This window comes from Myotis brandtii, unplaced genomic scaffold (assembly GCF_000412655.1).
Source record: "Myotis brandtii unplaced genomic scaffold, ASM41265v1 scaffold395, whole genome shotgun sequence".
Taxonomy (NCBI): domain Eukaryota; kingdom Metazoa; phylum Chordata; class Mammalia; order Chiroptera; family Vespertilionidae; genus Myotis; species Myotis brandtii.
Genome location: NW_005365155.1, coordinates 3331577 through 3351394, shown reverse-complemented (window position 1 = coordinate 3351394; position 19818 = coordinate 3331577). Strand labels below are relative to the sequence as shown.

Genomic DNA, 19818 nt, shown 5'->3' with positions numbered 1-19818 from the left:
TAATCTGAACAATAAAGATTTATTTTTTAAAAAAAGGTTGTGGGTTCCATTCCAGGTCATGGCATGTAACCTAGGTTGCAGGTTCAATCTTCAGTCAGGGTGAGCATGAGGGGAACTGATCAATGTTTCTCTTTTACATCAATGTTTCTCTCTCTCTCTCTCTCTCTCTCTCTCTCCCTCTCTCCCTCCCTTTCTCTCTAGAAATCAATAGAAACATATCCTCAGGTAAATACTGGGAGAAATAAATATATAATAACCTCTAGTCAAATCGCTAAGGCATAGTGGTTATATAATTACCCCCAAATCCCAGAGGTGCTCCTTAGCAAACAGCAGTGGTGCAGAATCCCAACAGACCCTTGGGCTAGGGACACTGTGGCTCCTGGGTCAATGAAGGAGCTTCCTGAAGATTCTAGAGCCAATTTCCACAGCAACCACTGGCTAATTCAGAGGATGAAGTGCCATTATAAAATGAAACCGTTCAGAGAATCTCAGAGACAGAGGCTTTATTTAGAAGAGTCTTATTATTAGAGAATTCAACATTGTTTCAATCTCCAGGGGGAAAAAATTTAGTGCTTATAGGAATTTTAAGAATGATCTCAGAGATCTAAAATTTAAAGACAACTTTTAAACCTGTCAACTAATGAGGAATCCAGCAGTATAACATTCTCGTTATCTGTCACTCCACAAACGGCACCCAGTTAAGAGATGCCTGAACTTAGTAAAGAAGCTGGAAACACGGAGCTGGAGGGTGGAAATGTATTTTCAGGTGGAGGAGAGAAGAGAACACATGACAAACTTCACTAAGCGTGCTGCTTTCAAGTTTCAGAGTATTAACATATATGTTGAACGTTTATTGTTCAATGGCTTCAAATTTTTCAATTAATTATACATAGATAGCTACAGGGCCCACAAATGAAAGTGTACAGCAATCACATCTGCAGTAAGAGTAATTTGGGGGCATTAACTTAAAGTAGGATTTAAGCAATCTAAAGAAAATTATAAAAGCCTAATGGGAGATAAAGACAAATGGAGAGATGCCTGAAGGTTCTATCTGGAACACTAAATGTAGCAGTAGAGACATGTGCCAAGTTACTATGTAGGTTTGAAGCATTATCAAACTCTCAGTGGAAAACTATTGGCAGAGCCACAGGCGGTGGGGATGGGAGAAGCATCAGTATTACTGGAGCCAGGAGGTCTGGGAGCAGACAGACCACACGCCGTAGATCAGCATCAATCCCATGTGAAGATTTCTAGCTGGCTCAACCTTATTTGGGACCCGATTTTATTTATTTTTGCATCAGCTAGAATCTGCTCTCTGAAACCTTGGTTATTAGGAGTAAAAAGTGATAGTAAAATTTATCAGGAAAATTAAGTAGACACAAATACCAAAGAATATTGAAAGGAAAAACAACCCTATTTGCCTTTTCTTTGTTATTTAAACCCAATATTTTAATGGGTGGAGAAAATATGATGAATACAACATAGAAAAATTTACTAAATCCCCAAAATTGAAGAAGCAATATCAGTCTATATAGATGACAAATTGATATTACTAAATTTCAACCCAATTATTAAATGAAGACATATAAAGTAAAGCTGTAATATATGACTTTATATCCCTTAATTAGCCACAAAGAAATTAAGACTTCACATGATCTAGAAATTCTAGACTCCAGAATTCTTTTAAGAAATGCGGTATTCATCATTTTGCCAATCCTTCTGGGAAAAAATATGGAGATTTTTAATCTAGCAGCTCAGCAGGCCCCAAGGCTGTAACTCAAATAGCATAAGCCAGGGAAGCACGGTGTGCATGCATCCCTGGAAATAAAAGAAGGCAATGAGTTCTATGCCCAGCAAGCGGTCCAAGCAATGAGCGATGAGTGACCGCAGAGTCACCGAGTGCAAAAGAGGGAGGTCCCATCGGTCCAAATGGTCAGGGCACTTCAGGGAAAAGGAAGGGCTAAGCAGAGTCCCCAAATCTGACACCACTTATCGTGGTGACGTAGGAGAGAAGCAGGGTCAGAGAGAGCACAGGGCCAGGTCAGGTGTGGTGGACAGCTGGGGAACAGCCCCAGGCTCCTCCGTGAAACCACCTCCTTCCTCTAAGAGGAATAAACCCCCGACTGTGTGTGTGCATGTACCCACCCTGCTCCGGCTCCTCCCTAATGCGCACACACACAGGAGGGCTGCACCCACAGTAGCAGGTGTGGGAGGACACTCACTCAGTAACAAACTTAAGAAAATAAAACTACCTTAATGAGGACTCAGTTCAGTAAACATGATTTGTACTCAATAGTTAAAAGTGGCCCTATAAGTTGAACATTTACATTACTGATTGAGGTTTGTTGAATCTAGAGGCTAAATAAATACAAAACAATTCTGACAAACTTACCCAGAAAAATGCATTTTCACTAGTCACCAAATTACAAAGATTCCACCAAATGAAGTTACAGATCTCTGAATACGCCTACTGGTGGCCACTGTAGTTTCAACGTCACGGGGCTGGGGGCACCACAGAGGACAGGGCCCCGAGGTCTAGGTCAGACCAGACTCCTGCTTCTGTCCTCGCGTTGGGCTTCATTCGATGCTCAGGAGCAGATCCTCCTCAACTACGCTCACTTGGCCCCTAGAGGAATGCTCCCTGAGCTCTGAGATGCCTCTCACGACAGTCCCCACAGGTGAGCATGGCCCTCGCCCACCCAGGAGTGCTTACCACCTACACAAGCAAAGCAGTCCTCAGGGACTCCCATGAGGGGAGCTCGTAGAGGGAGCAAGGCAGTGCTGCAGTCAGGAGGAGCCTTCGTCATAATCAAAGCCCACCTCAAAAGCCACACTGTTCAGGACTGTTCTGTGATCTCCCCTCCACACCCAAAGTCCCTCTTCCATCTCTAGTTCCTCCGTGGCCCTGGCTCTGCCTTGGGGCAGTGATTCGGGTCCCTGTACAGACTTCACCTTGCAGCCTGCTCAGCTCTTTTCCCCCCACAGAAGGTGCAACATAAGGAGGCTGACTCAATGTCACAATATCGAACCTGCTCCTATTGTACAGAAATGTAGAATGTTAACCCTCCTGGGGAGATGGAGGGGAGATGTCACTGCCCAGCCGCTGCGGCCTCCGAGCAGTTCACAGTCAGGCCGTTCTCTTCCAGCACAGTCCTGGCCCAAACAGAGCCGACAGGTGTTGACTCAGCAGGTTTACTGCCTGAGAAAAGGTCCAAAATAAGGCTAATTGCCATGTTCCTTCACCAAATTATGTTTACTTTAAACGTGTATTTTAAGTGTCCACTTTTTATTATTATTTGTCACACTTCAAACTAAGAATCGCACAAAGTGCTCCTGCTGGTGCTCCCACTTCAGCCGGAATTTTCTCCACCACAGCACCAGCACCCTCAGTGTCACTGCTGTTGGAATCCCATCTTCCTCCAGTGGCTGCTGGCTATGAAGGAGAGGTTGAGGCAGTGGTAAGTTTTGACTCCATTGACTCCGTGTCTAGGGTAGAGCCTTGATTTTTCCCCCAGGGAAACACCATTCCCTGCTCTTAGCCTCCATGACAGAAAAGGGATGACTCCTGCTAGCCCTGGCTCAGGCTTGCCAATCAGAGCTTTGCTTCCCTTTGGCCACAGTGACTGGTTCAGGTTTGGGCACACGACTAATTCCACATATTAAGAGTCAAGCACGCCACTTTTGTTGGAGAAGCAAAGTCTCTTTTCCACTGAAAGGAGGACGGGGAGGCTAGTAGCCTGGGGTCCTCCAGGGCACCCACGCTGAGTGAGCCGTCGACAAAGCCCGCATAGAAGCGGAGAGATGGAGACACCAGGTCCCAACTGGTCAAGAAATGACTCAAGCCTGAGATCCCTGGATGCTTTTAGTGCCATGAGCCAATGCATTCCTTTGACTAATTGCTTAAGCCAATATAAGTAATATTTCTGTACTTTTAACTATATATATCATAATCAATAAAATCTGTGTTCACCCCTATAACAACATCACTTGGTATGGTAGCTAACACACAGAAAATGCTTAATATTTTTTTCAAATGAGCTGAATGAAAACTTAGAGTAGAATATCTTCCATAGGTTTTATTCTTTTTAAAAATGTCAACAGTAAAATAATTGTCACAATTCATCTTCACTAGGAAAAAGTATGAAAAGTTGACTTACCAGGCATAAATCTATTCTGAAAAGAAACCCTCCATTTAGAGTAGTTATTATAGTAGTTATTATAAATCCTTGGAACTTAAGTGAATTTCATGAAAGTCTTGGCAATTCCTTCTAGAGTAAGCTAAATCTATGATAACCGTGGACTGTTATGTGGTAACAGAATTGTTTTGTACTCGATCATTACAAAAGGTGCATGGGCTACCTCAAGAGAACATCTGGCTCTGCGTCATTTCTTTAAAAATTTAATTGGCCCTTTTTCACATAAAAAAAATAAGATAGCTGCTCAACAACAGGGCCAAATGTTCCTAATAAATGTCATACCAGCTGAGAATGAATTTTATTTTAAATAATTAAATCCTCAATTCTTCAGACATGAAGGAAATCCCATTATACAAGTGAAAGAGCAGAGCATAAGCTAGGGGTGGGGGGTATGGTGGGGAGACTAATACAAAACATGGTTTCCAGTATGAATTCATTACCATATTTTAAGTCGCTGGAATGAATCTGTAAAGATCAAGTCACACTTCCACCCAATCCTTACTTCACCTAACAATGGATTTTCATGATCTTTGGCCATAGCTACTAAATGAGAGAGAGGTCTTTGGTCATGTTATTTAAGTAATTTCCTAATTAGTCACCTGTAGAACTTTCCTGAAAAGAAGAAAAATTAAAAACTAAAATTGTGAAAATATCAAGTAAATGGAGACAAGTTTTTAACATGTTAAACTTCTGTTTTTAAATTGTTTGAATAAAATATACTTCCCAAGTCTAAACATCAACTTATGTTACCTTATAAACGAAACCACTAAGCATTTATTTCTGCTACTGAGTTTACAAAATATACCTTGCTGACAATGATGCTATTTCCAAGGTTATTTTCTATTTTAAAGATCTGATGAACAAATACTTGCTTAAACTCTAAAAATTTAAGAAGCAAAGAAAGAGAAGAGTAGAGATAAGACAGACAGCATTGGTTTTTGCTTTGCACACTGTTGTGGAGACTGTATACAGGGAGAAGAAAAAAGGTAGGAAGTAAACTTGAACAGGAAGATTATTTCAGGATAAAGAAAGTTCCTTAGGATAAAGACAATTTCCTCTGTATTTTAGTAGACCAAATCTATCTAGGCCAAGTGGAAAAAAAACACAAATGCCAGTAAGAATTCCATAAAACAGCAACAATGAGGAAGAGAAACCAAATGTAGGTTGCCAGAAGGTACAATGAAAACATCCAGCGGTAAATGCTGGGCAAAACTCACAGGCGTGTTTGTTTTGGAAGTTCAGAGTCAAGCATGTGGGTGGACCCAATGAGAAATAGCAAACTGCTGCACAGCACAGATTCTCCTGTTCTGGCTCCCTTCCCACCCGCCCTACCCCTTCCCAGACCATATCCCAGAAAGATAACTTCAATCAACTTTAGACAAAAACCTCCAATTAGAATAGGATACCCCCTTGCGCAGCGCACTAGGGACCCATTTCTGCACTATGCCCAACAGCCTCTCTGTGGAAGGATGACTAGGTGGCTCCATGCACACCTGAGGCCAGGTACTGCTGTAGACTAGGATGGAAGTAGGCAGGATGAATGCCTTGCAGCTATGGAGGTGACACAGATGAGGTACCCAGTGTCCCAGAATCCCAAACCTGTAATAAAACTAGTGGCACAAGCTCGGCCTCCTTCCCAGCGTGGACACCCCGAACCCTGCTTCTAACCGCTCACCTGCCTCCTGCCTCACATTCCATTCCTATATTTTGCAACCATCAGGCTATTTCTCAGCAGAGACGCCATGGCTCCACTGTTTCAAAACCCAAAAGAAAATGCAGCTCGGTGAGAGTGTTGGCCTGCAGACCCAAGGGTAATGGGTTCAATTCCCGGTCAAGGACACATACCACCATGACGGGTTCAATCCCGCCCTTGTCAGGGCCCATGTGGGAGGCAATCAATCCATGTGTCTCTCTCTCACTTCGATGTCTGTCTCTGTCTCTCTCTGTCTCTGTTCTCTCCCTACTCCCACTCTTCCTTCCCTCCCACTCTGTCTAAAAATCAATGGGAAAAATATCCTCAGGTGAGGATTAGGGGGAAAAAGGAAATGCAGATGGGCAAAAAACCCAAGGATGGCAGAGAGTCTAGTAATAATTAAAAAGAACTAAGATATAATGAGCTCTTTGATGTGCATTTTCGATGGACTGTGTCTTTCAGTCACCACAAGCAAGTTAGGAGGTAGATGTTATGTTCCTGTACAGATAATGTAACCAAAGCACAAAAATACGTAATTCGTCCCAAGTCATACAGAAAGGGACTCAGCTCAAACCCAAGCAGTCTGCTCAAGAATCCATAGGCACACCTATTAATAAAACATGAACAGATGCTAGAGTTAGGAAAATATTTATTTGCCCAGGACTTCAGTAATAACCTCCTTCATTCTCATTTTGACATGATGCAGCTTGAAGCCGCTTCCCTAGGAGGCTGTTACCAAAAAAATTACTGCCTTGTGCCCACATCCTTCTCTCTTCCTCTCTAGCAAAAATACACCCCAAAGACAGTGTTTTCCAGTATCTAAGTTACTTTCAGACATGATCATTTATTTCTATTAGGAGAAAAAAAAGTAAAACAAATTGCTGAAGAAAAAAATGAACAATGCCATTATTTTGACAAATTCTATTTTCTAAATAAAATATAATTCTACTAGAGGCCTGGTGCACAAAATTCATGCATTTCGGGGGAGGCGGGGGGGAGAGTCCCTCAGCCCAGCCTGCGCCCTCTCGCAGTTCAGGAGCCCTCGGGGGATGTCTGACTGCCAGGGACTGTGGGGAGCAGGCTTAAGCCAGCAGTCGAACATCCTTAGCGCTGCTGTGGAGGCGTGAGAGGCTCCTTCCATGGCCGCTGCGCTCGCCAGCCATGAGCCTGGCTTCTGGCTAAGCGGCGCTCCCCCTGTGGGAGCGCATTGACCACCAGGGGGCAGGTCCTGTGTTGAGCATCTGCTACATGGTGGTCAGTGTGCATCATAGCGACCAGTCGTTCAGCCGTTCAGTCAATTTGCATATTAGCCTTTTATTATATAGGATTAATATTTTTGTTTTGTTTAGGGAAAATAAATCTATTTTAAAAATATGTTTTTATTGATTTCAGAGAGAGGAAGGGAGAGGGAGAGACAGAACACCACATATTGGGGATCGAGCCCGAAACTCTGGCATGTGCCCTGACTGGGAATAGAACCATGAATAAATTTACTTTTAATGCCTTTAAGAACCTTAAAAAAATCTCTTTTTAAATATATATTTGTTATTAATTTCAGAGAGGAAGGGAGATAGAAACATCAATGATGGGAGAGAATCATTGTTTGGCTGCCTCCTGCACACCCCGCACCATGAAGAAGGAGCTCTTTCTGCCCAGCTGACCTATCTGTCAGAAGAAGGATATGTAGGATGCATGGAAATAATGTTGCTGCTGCAGCTAACAGTTGCTACATGCTATATGGCCACAATTTTCTATGTGCTTTTTGTCCGCTATTTTGTTTAACTGTCATAACAACTCTCTACAGCTTTGTTTTATTATCCCTGACTTTCAGAGATGTTATAGAACTTATCCAAGGTATAGAGCTGATCACAAAGATGGCAGACCTGGGATTTCAATTCATGTCTGTGTATTTTTCCTTCTGTGATACACTGCTTCAAAAAAGGCGAAGCATAATGAGCCCAGAAACAGTTATGAGTGACTGTGTGTTTTGGACAGTGAAGGGTTTGGAGAGGCATTGGAGAACAGTACAGAGCAAAAGCTTCTTGGGCTAGGGGACTGGATTCTAAATAGCCATGATAAGAAAACTAGTAGTAGTAAGTGTTTGTGGGCTGGTCCTGGGAAGAAGATGGGCGGAGAGGGGGTTGGAACAGGGCTGGTGGCTGAAGGGGCAGCAGAAAAACAAGTTCTCATGAGAGACCTATATTTTGAGATGGTCTAGTAACTAATGTCCAATTTTGTATCTCACATACCAAATTGAAGAATGGAGTCTGCAATTGAGGGTGAAGATAGATGGGGAATATAAATTTGGGAGTCACCCGCATATAGGTGGGTTTAAAGCCAACTAAGAGAGATCATCTAGAAAAAGATGCATGCCTGGGGCCCTCCAACACTTAAACTTAAAGATAAGGTGAAGACAGCCAAAGCCAGCAAGGACGGGTGAAAAGTAGAGGACATGAAGGTAGAGGAAACCCAGAAGAGGGCGGTGTCCTAGAAAGCAAGAAAGTGACATTTCCACTCCACTGAATGCTACTAACTGCAATAAAGTGACCTATGGGTTTAGCAATGTGAGGTCACTGGGAATATGACCTTTTCAGTTAGAGAGGTGGGGAAAAGCCACACTGAAGTGGGTTAACAAGTTAAAGGCAATTAAAATAAATGACATTTTAAAGAGTGGGAGGTGAGGAAGTTAAGACCACAAGAACAGACAATCTTCCAGTAAGTTTACTGACCCACACAGCAGATAACTATCATTACCAGCACCACCACAGAAGGCTGCTCAGAGCTCAGTAGGGGCAAGTGGGGGGTGGGGAGTAAAGGGGGCTTGGGGGTAAGGAAAAGCTTCTCAGAGAGAGGTAACCAAATCCTAGAACGCAGGTAAGACCATTCCTATAGTGATGTGTCCCTATAATGAAACCATTTCCACCAAACACGCATGACTGCCTATCTGCTCCTAAGGCAGTGGTTCTCAATCTGTGGGTCACGACCCCTTTGGGGGGTCGAACGACCCTTTCATAGGGGTCGCCTAAGACCATCGGAAAACACATATATAATTACATATTGTTTTTGTGATTAATCACTATGCTTTAATTATGTTCAATTTGTAGCAATGAAATTGGGGGTCACCACAACATGAGGAACTGTATTAAAGGGTCGCGGCATTAGGAAGGTTGAGAACCACTGTCCTAAGGAAATCCTATTAAATAAAGAGTCAGTATTAACCATGACTAACTTGCATGGCAGTGAAAATATGTATAAGAAATTGTTCTCTAGGAGAAAAACAGTCCCAAGTTGTTCAGTTGTGACGTCAGCAGATGCCTGGAGCTATCACACCTGGGTTCTGTCCCATGGCCAGGGGGCGGAGTCAGGACCTCCATGAGCTCCACCCCGGAGCTTGCAGGGAGCTTGCAGGGCGTGTGGGTGGGACAAGGGGTTTGCTCATTGTGGTGGAAGGAGGTGAAGATAAGGTAACTAAGCAATGGGCACTGTGTCTGCCCTAACACTTTCCCACCAAAACACTGGCGACAGAATTCACTTTGCAAAAAGTCTCACTTGGCAGCAAATATAAGAAACTGAAGAAAAGTGAGTTTTGAGCCAGTGGGTGGGGGTGGCTCAAAAATACCTCTAGAAGTGACCAAACTGTGAAAGGAAAGCCACTCACCTCGCTGTTGTGGCCCCGCAGGTTGAAGTTAATTCTCTGTGGCGTGTTCCTGTCCCGGCGGCAGTGGCTGGAGGTGAAGGTCACGCCCACGACGCCCCGGCCGTTGCCCGTGGCCAGCCAGCCCTCCTCATAGTAGCGCCTCCTGCACACAGGCTTCTCCTTCTCGCTCTTGGGGACGCGCCCCTTCCAGGACAGGCAGAGGATGTTCGAGTCGCTGCAGAGCACAGGCCCCTGCTCCACCGCTGCATACATACTTCTCTCAGTGGACTCTTGTACTTAAAGAGCAATGCTGAGTGCTGAAAAAGCTAACCCAATTCCTCTCATTGATTAATTCTATTTTTGTGGTTGGCTGGCTTGGCTTCTCCGGTCTCCTTTAGTTAAGATTGACCTGGATCTAATTAGAAGGTCAGTATTTTATAAAGATCCACCAAATGCATAGTGAAAAAATTCCTCTATAAAAGATGATGGCAGTCTGCTAAGAAAAGGTGATGCTTAAAAAAATGTGGGGTCCATTTTTATTTTCAAGTCCTTAGAGGAAGAGTGGGCTGACCCTTTGGAGAAAGAGCATCATTAATATGTAGTGATCAAGAAACTGAGTTTCCTTCTGTTTACTCAACTTGGTTATTCTGATTCCGCCTGAGATTCCAGTTTAGTGTAATATGATTCCAGAGACCAAGGGTTGCAAATACATAGATTTCAAGTAACTTAAGGCTTTAAGAATCCCTCGAGCTGGAATTTTTTCTTCAAAAGTTCAGACGCAGAAACAAAGCACAGGGGATCCTCCTCTTTCTGAAGCCACCCTCTGGCATGTTTTCTCAACTAGACAAATTTCTGCTGCTAAAGCTGAAAAAGATTGCATAAAGGGGAAAAAGGCACACACACCGTGCAGAACGACCAGTTTGTGCAGACAGCAGTCCAAGTGTAGGAAGAAAAGGTTCTCTGCCGGGGTTCAGAGCCCCAGCGGTGTCCTGGCAGGTCCCTGTGCTGCCCCCGAGAGCGGGGCTCTATCTGACTGCCCGCACAGCCCACGCAGCCCTCATGCCAGAGAGGGGGCGAGAGGAAGCCCCTTCACGCCACAGAGCCAGAGCGTTGGTCCAAGTGTTTGCCTCAGGTGAGTCCTAAATCCTCTTGCTGACAAAACGAAGCCTCGCTGCAGATTGCTTCTTTTGCCTGTCTCCTTCCTCCCCCCAGTCTAACTTCTCCCCTTTCTGCTCCTAAAAATCACACATTTTTTCATCTTGGAAGAAAAAGGAAGAATCTCAGATTTAAGTCCATCAAGTAATCCTCCTCTTATATGCACAAGTCTTCGTGAACTCCACAGAAGAGAAGAGAACAAAAACACAGGCAAGGGTCGGGTTCTTCCCCAGTGTCCCTAAGGAGTTACCTCGTTTTGCTGATGGGCCCTTTTCTGTTCACATTCAGAGAATGTTTCCAGATGCCACACGTACAGTCCAAGGAAAAGAAGCTTTGCTTGGATGTTCCTTGATATTTATTTATCGGTTTCAAATGCTACCTAAGATATTATCCTGTAGATACAGAAAAGGAAAGGGAAATAATAAATTAAAGTTTCTCGAGTATAGTCAACTGAAAAAGGCAAAGGAACCAGTTCATTGTTCAAACTTGTCCCATCAAACCTGAACTGGCTTTCCTCCAGTCACAAGCTCACAGTAAAGAAACTTGTCAGTCCAGAATTTTACAGTCTCTGTCCAAATCATTAAATCCACTGAAAAATAAAGTGCAAAAAACACTGCTTGATCCCACCGGCAATGCTTGAAATCACACTTCTCCCTTGGGCACCGTCTCACTTAGCTCCTTATTTCAACTGGAGAGGTATTTTTGAAGCTTGATCTGTGCAAGTTTTTTTTTTCTTCTTTTTGCAAACGTTCTTTACCCGTGAAGACCATATGGAAAACTGGCCGTTAGTGATGCATTTTTCTCCCCGGGCCCCTGAGCCCAGTGGTGTCAAGTTGCTCCATCTGATTCTTAGATTAATTTTCATCAGTTGTAAAATGCTTCAAGTGTGCACCAGAATGAGCCTGTCTTCTCGTGTGTGTGTGTGTGCGTGTGTGTGCATAGAAAGGTTTTAAATATACACCGACATACACTCTTCAACTGGCCCGTAAAGTGTCTGTTTTCCCAGTCATTTCAGGAACCATCTGATTAATCACAGCATGAAGGCCCTGGAGTCTTACAAATCTGTAAAACAAAATAGGATATAAAAAAAGTGTTAAAATGCTGAAGAATAAAGCTTCTAACAGAATAATCGCTGTAACTGAAATTGGAGACCCATCTTTACACTTACATGTACCAAATGGAGCTAGTGATGGTAAAATTCAAAGAGCAAAAAGGAACATCCCACCAACTTAGAGACAATGTACAACGTAAGTCTTTGCCATTACCGGTTATTAAATTGGCCAGTAGCTGGGCAGACCAGAATGAAATCACTGCCTCTGTCTCCCACTCTGCCCTCCTTTCTAAGACTCCGGATTATGCAAGAGGACCCCTCCAGAGGCCGTCATTCTGATTAAGCAGGCAACATCCAAAAGGAGACTGAAGAGGCTCAGGCCAGTTATGTGATTTGTGCCCCCCGCCCCCAATCAGTAAAAGATGTTCCCCGAAGACAGAAGGCAGCAAAGGTGTTTAAAACCCCTCCATCCCTGATTTGGGGTAGGTCACAGAGCAAAGCACAGCTGTTTTCTCAACTTTTAAACTGTCTAATAGCAATGAAGTCCAGCAAATCCATTCTCTTCTTCCTACTACCTTCAGTCCAAACCACATCCCATCCACAAAAACAGCAATGACTCAGCCCCTAACTCCCCCACACCATCCCACCTTCCAGAGGGTCCTCAGAGTGAGCTTTTACAAAAATGCAAGGCTGCTCAAGAGCCTGACTGTTCTTTCCTGGCCCAGGCAGTCCCCTAAAGGCCTAGTGAAACACACAGCCTGGCCTCAGCCACAATACCGGACCTCAAAGCCTCGGGTTGGGCCCAGGTATCTGCATTTCTAACAAGCTCCCAAGATGCTAATGCAGCTGGTCTGGGGAGCAGGCTTGGATAACCCTGGTCAACGGGACCAAGTCCCAGCAAGACCCTTTACGATGTGATTTCAGCTTGTCCTCTTCTCCTGACGGCCTCCACGCCCAGCCTGTGTTACCAACATGGCATTGGGCCACTCCCTGTCCACAAAGTAGTGTGTTCTTCCTCTCCTTCATGTCTCCACCGCGGCTGCTCCCTTGCCAGGCCCCACCGCTTCCTTTAAAAGCCACCTACAACGGCCCCTCTCCTGTGCTGCTTCCCAGAGCACCCAGCACTAACTTCTGTACCAGCCTCTACACTGCATTCCAACGCTCTTCCCTAGGCTCCGGAGGCAGGAACCCGTCTTTCTCATCTCTGGAGTAGACCTTGCGTAAACTGGGTGCCCAACAAAAGGAGGAGGAGGCAGGCAGGAGCAAGGCAGCAGCTACACCTCATTTCCTCGAGAGGCCCTACTACAGATGAGTCACAGTATATACATTGTGTATGTGCCAATAAATCAAAACAACCAAAATCTCTCAGGAAGCACTTGCACCTGAAAAAAAAAAGTGAAAACAAATGCTATAAAATTCAAATGAATGCTAAGTTCGTCCTCCTAAAATACTAACACCATGGAATAATACCACCTTAGTCCCTATTCTGGCGTGGGGGCAGCATCACAGATGGGAAAAGCAAAAGCAACTTCTCAAGACCCAGCTATACATATATGCATGGGTTTAAACAACTGAATAGCATAATTCATGATTATTAAAGCATCTACATTAAATACGACAATGTAAATTATCAGTCATCCCACCGAAACCCCCCAGGGTGCCCATAAAGTGAAAATAATTTTCATAATAATACTAGGACATTATGTGCCTTCTTCACTGTGTTGATAATTTGTATCAGTGGTACAAAAGGGATAGTGGGTCAAATTGCCAGCTCTTTATTGGTACCCAACTGTACCAGTACTCACTGGATTTTTTTGAAATGCCAGCTTCACTTAAGAATGTTCTCAAGCCAAAACCGGTTTGGCTCAGTGGATAGAGCATCGGCCTGCAGACTGAAAGGTCCCAGGTTCGATTCCGGTCAAGGGCATGTACCTGGGTTGCGGGCACATCCCCAGTGGGAGATGTGCAGGAGGCAGCTGATCGATGTTTCTCTCTCATCGATGTTTCTAGCTCTCTATCTCTCTCCCTTCCTCTCTGTAAAAAATCAATAAAATATACTTTAAAAAAAAAAAGAATGTTCTCGATTCAGCAATAAAATTGTTAATTTTATTAAATCTCAACCACTGAGTACATGGCTGTTTAATATTCTGTGTTTCAAAACAGCAACTACACAGAAAACATTTCTCTTGACTATTAAAGTACAACAGTAACCCTGAGAAAACGCACTTATGCTATAGTTCATTTGATCTGATTCCTACTTTCCACTGACATGAATAAAATTCACCAGTGGGGGGAATAAAAATGCACTTTTGGTTTTTTAAGAAGCATTTGAATTAATGTCAGAGATCAGAGATAAATTTGGGAAGATATTTTCCATGTACAGAATTCTGATAGAAATACTAGTTTTCATTAAAAGTTATAAGCATGCAACCACTCTGGAAAACCGTTTGGTTCATTAGCACTAATGAAGATGTGAACACTCTGGATACAGCAATTCCACTCCTTTTACTTCAAATAGAACTATATTCTGAAATTTCCTCTTTTCTTCATTTAGTGATGAGATTATCTATCGATCTATTTGACTCCATGCATCAGACACAGTCTTCACAAGTACTCCAGGGCACACACACAGGCATTTGTAGCAGTAGCATCATTTACATTAGCCAAAACTGAAACCAACCTGAATGAATCAAGTGTGGTACAGTATATTCAACAACAGAATTCTATACAGCAAGGAAAATGAACTACAGAATAAAATGCATGAGTTTCTCAAACAGAATGCTGAACAGGGATCTTATGGGGGAAAAATCTACAATATGAATCCGTTTACCCAGAGTTCAAGAAGGCAAAACTAATGTTATCAGTGAAAACTGCACACACAGACAGTTTTAGAAACAATAAAAATGTAATCTAAAGCAGTGCAGTGGTTCCCTGGGGATGGAGGCTGTGAACAGAGAGGGGCCCACACAGGAGTGTTGCTCAGTGCTCACCACAGTCCATGTATTGATCTGGATGGCAGTCTGGGGTGTTCCCTCTTATAATTATTCTTTACTTCCAATATGTCTAACATATTCTCCTACATGAATGATGCATCTCACAATAAATAGGTAGAACAAGCTGTCAGGTATATTAGGCCAGCATCCTTTGAGATTTTTAGAAAAGTTAAATCAATTATTCAGAAAGAATTTTTAAAATTATTATATACAACCTTAATGAATAATCTCCCAATCTAGAAAATCCCAATAACGTATCAAAGATGTTATGTTACTTCTCAAGCTAAGCAGGTGTCCACAAAGAAAATGAATATTAATGGTAATAAATGGAGATAAGAGAACATTTCAGAATATAGTTCTATTAGAAGTAAAAAGTACATTTGAAGAAAAAATATACAGATATTAGATGAACACAAAGCAGGAAGAAAAACGCAGTATAAACTTTTGAATAAAATATTCCAAACATCCTAGAGTTTAAGGTTTTGATTATAGACTTGTTTGGGGGTTAGGGAGAAGGGAAAGGAAAATGAGATTTTCTGGTTGGGGCTGTACATTAAACACATCCTGATGTCTACTCTGCAGCCGTGGCCAGCCGCTGTCTTAGATTTAACTCTATGGCTGGCAGGGTAGACGGAGGGGGGCTCTCGCCACCCTCAGGCAGGCCACCCTCAGTGCCCCTTTCTACAGATGGCAACAGACCCTGAACTCACTTTTCTTTTTAACTGAAGGAACTAAGATGACCTGTCTTTAATTACAGTTACTCCTTCCCATGGGGACTTTTCCACAACCCACAAATATCCATGGAGTCCAAGGCTGTTCTAACTGGTTCCTAATGAGCTTCAATAGCTGCCTAGGGGCTAGTTTGAATTTGCCTCCCAAGACTGCCTTTTAAGGCAGGAATACTCTCAGCAACCACTCCTCATGTGGCCACTTACACAGCTAGGGAAATAACTATATACATGGAAATTTTACACCACCACTGCAAAGATAAATGGAGCTTAGTAATAATTATATGTCTTTATAATGATTATCTATCTATCTATCTATCTATCTAGTATTACCATTCTCAAAACATGCTAGTGAGATAATAACTAAAGACATGCATGCATGGTTATGCCCAAGCTTATTCCAAAGATGCATTCTTACTACAAGTGTGTCAGGATCAAATCATTTTCCCATTGACTTGCACTATAAATTTTAGAGATGCATTCCACAGAAAAGCTGTCTTATTCAGAAGAGCACCAGCCCCTTTAGATGTAGTGCACTGAAGCACTGTACAGACTCACATGGCAAGGGTCTTCTCTATTTGTGGTAGAGCTATTTTTCTGTTCAATTCATCATGCATAGTAAACAACAAACTCCTAGACTCCGATTTCTACCTCACCTGCAGTACCCAGCAGTACTTCTTTTAATTAAGTGCTTAACAAGGCACTAAGTATGCTACAGAGCCCCCAACAGCCTTCTAAGAAAAAGGGAAATAATAAATACTGCCTGAATGAGGTTCTCTCGGAACCCTGGGTAAACACCAACCACTCAGAATCTGGGTCCCCTCAAAGCCGAGGCTGACAGTCACTGCAGCCCGTTGAGTAAAATAATTCAGAGGAAGCCATGGGTCCACGGCTGTGCTGAGAGAACAGAAAAGAGGCGCACTGTCAGGCAAAGTCACTCCCTCTTTACTTTCTTCGCATGGTTTCAATAGCCAGTTCTGAGAACATGCACACTGAGTTATCTGTACAGAGAAAGGAGGGTGTAGAGGCTGTAAGACAAACAGCTGGATTACTGGTTTACAAGGGAGTGGGATACTTCTAAGAGTGCATCTACACCTGACACTTAGGTGGTGAAACAGCTCACTGGTATCAGAAGGCATGTGCCTTAATTTAAAAAGGAGGACATTCCACTTATCAAAGTGACAAAAACTGAAAACCATGGTAATTCCCAATGTCACGTAGGGCACAGAGAAATGAGAGACCAATTTGGTGATATAATTCAAAAGACGTAAAATGTTGTAAACCATTTAGTTTTCATTATTGATTTCAAAGAGGAAGGGAGAGGGAGAGGGAGATAGAAACATCAATGATGAGAGAGAATCATTGATCAGCTGCCTCCTGCAAGATCTGAGGCAGCCCCCAACTAGGAGTCAAGCCCAGAACCTGGGCACATGCCCTGTTGGGGAATCGAACTGTGACCTTCTGGTTCATAGGTTCATACTCAACCACTGAGCCACACCAGCCAGGTGCAAACCTTTTGATTTAGCAAATCTGCTTCTGGAAATATGTAAGAAAATAATCCTGGATTGTCCAAAGATTTAGGAGGATTTCCACCACAGCGTTTTTGTAAGGAAAAATCTGAAGTAACTTTTATGTCCAAAATAGGATATTGGTTCAGTAAATATTGGCACAGCCATAAAACACAATACTATGTATTACAGAAGACTATAGGGTGACATGGTAACATGTTCTTAATAACTTAAGCAAAAAGTGAAATTACAGGTCACACTTTTAGGATATAACTACTATATAACTAGATCTTGGATAGATCACAACAATCTTTGCTGGATTTGCAGAAAAGTATGAGAAATATCAAGAAGCAAACATGACACACACATAAACTCTTCTTAGATCCATAACAGGAGTGAGTCACAGGGAAAAAAACTGGAGGTATCCGAAGGCTAATACAAAGAATTACACGTACCAGAACACAGGTCAATAAGCTAAAACCTCTGTGGGGACCAGGCCTAGCCTAGGGAAACCTGAACTGTGGCTGAGGACCTGTAGCAGGCTCAGTGTGGGCAAGACTGAGAGATAAATGCTTGAGGAGGACCAAGACGTTGCAGTCCCTAGAGTTTATCTCCAGGAGCTCACCAGATCCTCGTAGTAAATAGTGAAGAACGATCCCCTTGCTTCCAGCAGGAGAAGGTGAAAAGGAGTAATTCTGAAATACACTAGAGCAGCGGTTCTCAACCTGGGGGTCGAACGACCCTTTCACAGGGGTCGCCTAAGATCATCGGAAAACACATATATAATTACATATTGTTTTTGTGATTAATCACTATGCTTTAATTATGTTCAATTAGTAACAATGAAAATACATCCTGCATATCAGATATTTACATTACGATTCATAACAGTAGCAAAATTACAGTTATGAAGTAGCAACGAAAATAATTTTATGGTTGGGGGTCACCACAACATGAGGAACTGTATTAAAGGGTCGCGGCATTAGGAAGGTTGAGAACCATTACACTAGAGCATTCTGTTCTTTTCAACAAGGCCTGCCCTCAGTAAAAGCTATTGAAACAGAGCCTGACTGACCTGGGGGCAGAGAATGCCCAACTCCAGCCCGCTCCAGCCAACTTGTCATACCTAAGAGGGTGTGGGAGAAACTGAGAAAAATACTTGAAGACAGTTCAGAGGCAAAGTGCGCTAAAAGACTGAGACCCCAAGTTCTGGGGGTATTATGTAAAGCATGATAATTATGGTTAATGGCACTATGATATCCTTGACAGTTGCTAAAACAAAAAAGAAATGGCAATTATGTGAGGTGATTGAGGCATTAACTAGCCTCCCCCCCTCCACAAAAAAAATAGAAACTACCATACGGTCCAGGAAGTCCACTTATGGGTATATAACCAAAGCACTGAAAGCAGGATCTTGAAGAGATATTTGCGTACCCATGTCCATAGCACCACTCTTCACAAAGCCTAGAGGTGGAAGCACCAAAGTGTCCATCACCAGATAAATGGATAAAGAAAATGAGCTGTATACAACAAAGGCATATTATTTGGCCTTAAAAAGGAAATTTTGACAAATACTACAACCTGTGTGCTTCCATTTATATGAGGAACCTAGAGTAGTCAAATTCATAGGAACAAAAAGTAGAATGGTGATTTCCAAGAACTGGGAAAGGTAGGAATGGTGAGTTATTGCTTAATGGTGAGTAACTGCTTATCAGTTTTGCAAGATAAAAACTTCTGGAGATTGGTTGAACAACAGTGTGAATATACTTAACTCTACAGAACTGTACACTTAGAAATAGTTAAGATGGCAAGATTTATGTTTTGCACTTTTCACCTCAATACAAAAATGTGTACACACACACACACACACAACAATCATAGGGCTGCAGAATGCTTCCCTTCCCCCCACACCTTATCACCACATCATTAAAAGCCTACTTACAGCAGTTCCTTTTAATCAGTACATCATGTCCAGCTATCAAGGAAAATATTACAAGGCATGTTAAAAGGCAGAAAACACAGTTTGAAGAGCCACAGCAAGCATCATAACCAGACTCGGAAATGGAAGGGATGCTGGAATTATCAGACCAGGAATTTAAAGCAGCTATGTTTAATATCGTAAGGGCTCTCATGGATAAAGTAGACAGCATGCAAGAACGTATGGAAATTCTAGGGGAAAATGCTGTAATAACTAAGGAATGCCTCTGACAGGTTTATTAGGAGTCTGGACATGACTGAGGAAAGAATCTGAGCTTGAGGAGATCTCTCATAGAAAACTCCAAAACTGAAAAGCAAACCGAAAAATATTGTTTGCTTTTACAAAATATCCAAGTACGGTGGCGCAACTACAAAAGGCATTAACATACACACAACAGGAATACTAGAAGAAGAAAGAACAGAAGAAATATTTGAAACAAGAAAGACTGAATTTTCCCACAAACTAATGTCAGATACCAAGACACACATTCAGGACGCCCCGAGAAAACCACGTAGGAGAAATGCTCCCCCTCCCAAAACACACCTATTCATCATTGTCAAACTGAGAAAAACTCTGAAAGAAGCCAGGGTGAAAGTAACAACTTCCCTGTAAAGGAAGGGCGATAAGAATTACATCTGACTTCCCAGAAACCATGCAAGCAAGAAAGTGGAGTAAAATACTTAAAGTGTTGAGAAAACAAACCACCCACCTAGAATTCTGTACCCTGCAAAAAAGAAAGACAAAGAATTTTTCACCCAAATAAGAACTGAGAAAAGTTGTTGCCAATAGATATACCTTGCAAAAATGTTAAAAGAAGTTCTAGAGAGAAGGAGAATAATGTAGGTCAGAAACTCAGACCTACAAAAATAAAGCGCATTG

At 42.6% G+C, this 19818-nt stretch overlaps 1 protein-coding gene across 1 annotated transcript in view; it reads right to left on the bottom strand.

Annotated features, from left to right (window-relative positions):
• Positions 1-19818, bottom strand: part of TULP4 (tubby like protein 4) — a 142594-nt gene that overhangs the window by 81132 nt on the left and 41644 nt on the right. Inside the window, exon 2 of the mRNA XM_005872899.2 lies at positions 9548-11743. Coding sequence (XP_005872961.1) covers positions 9548-9799 — 252 coding nt within the window. The 5' untranslated portion in view covers positions 9800-11743. The remainder of the gene's footprint in view (positions 1-9547; positions 11744-19818) is intronic.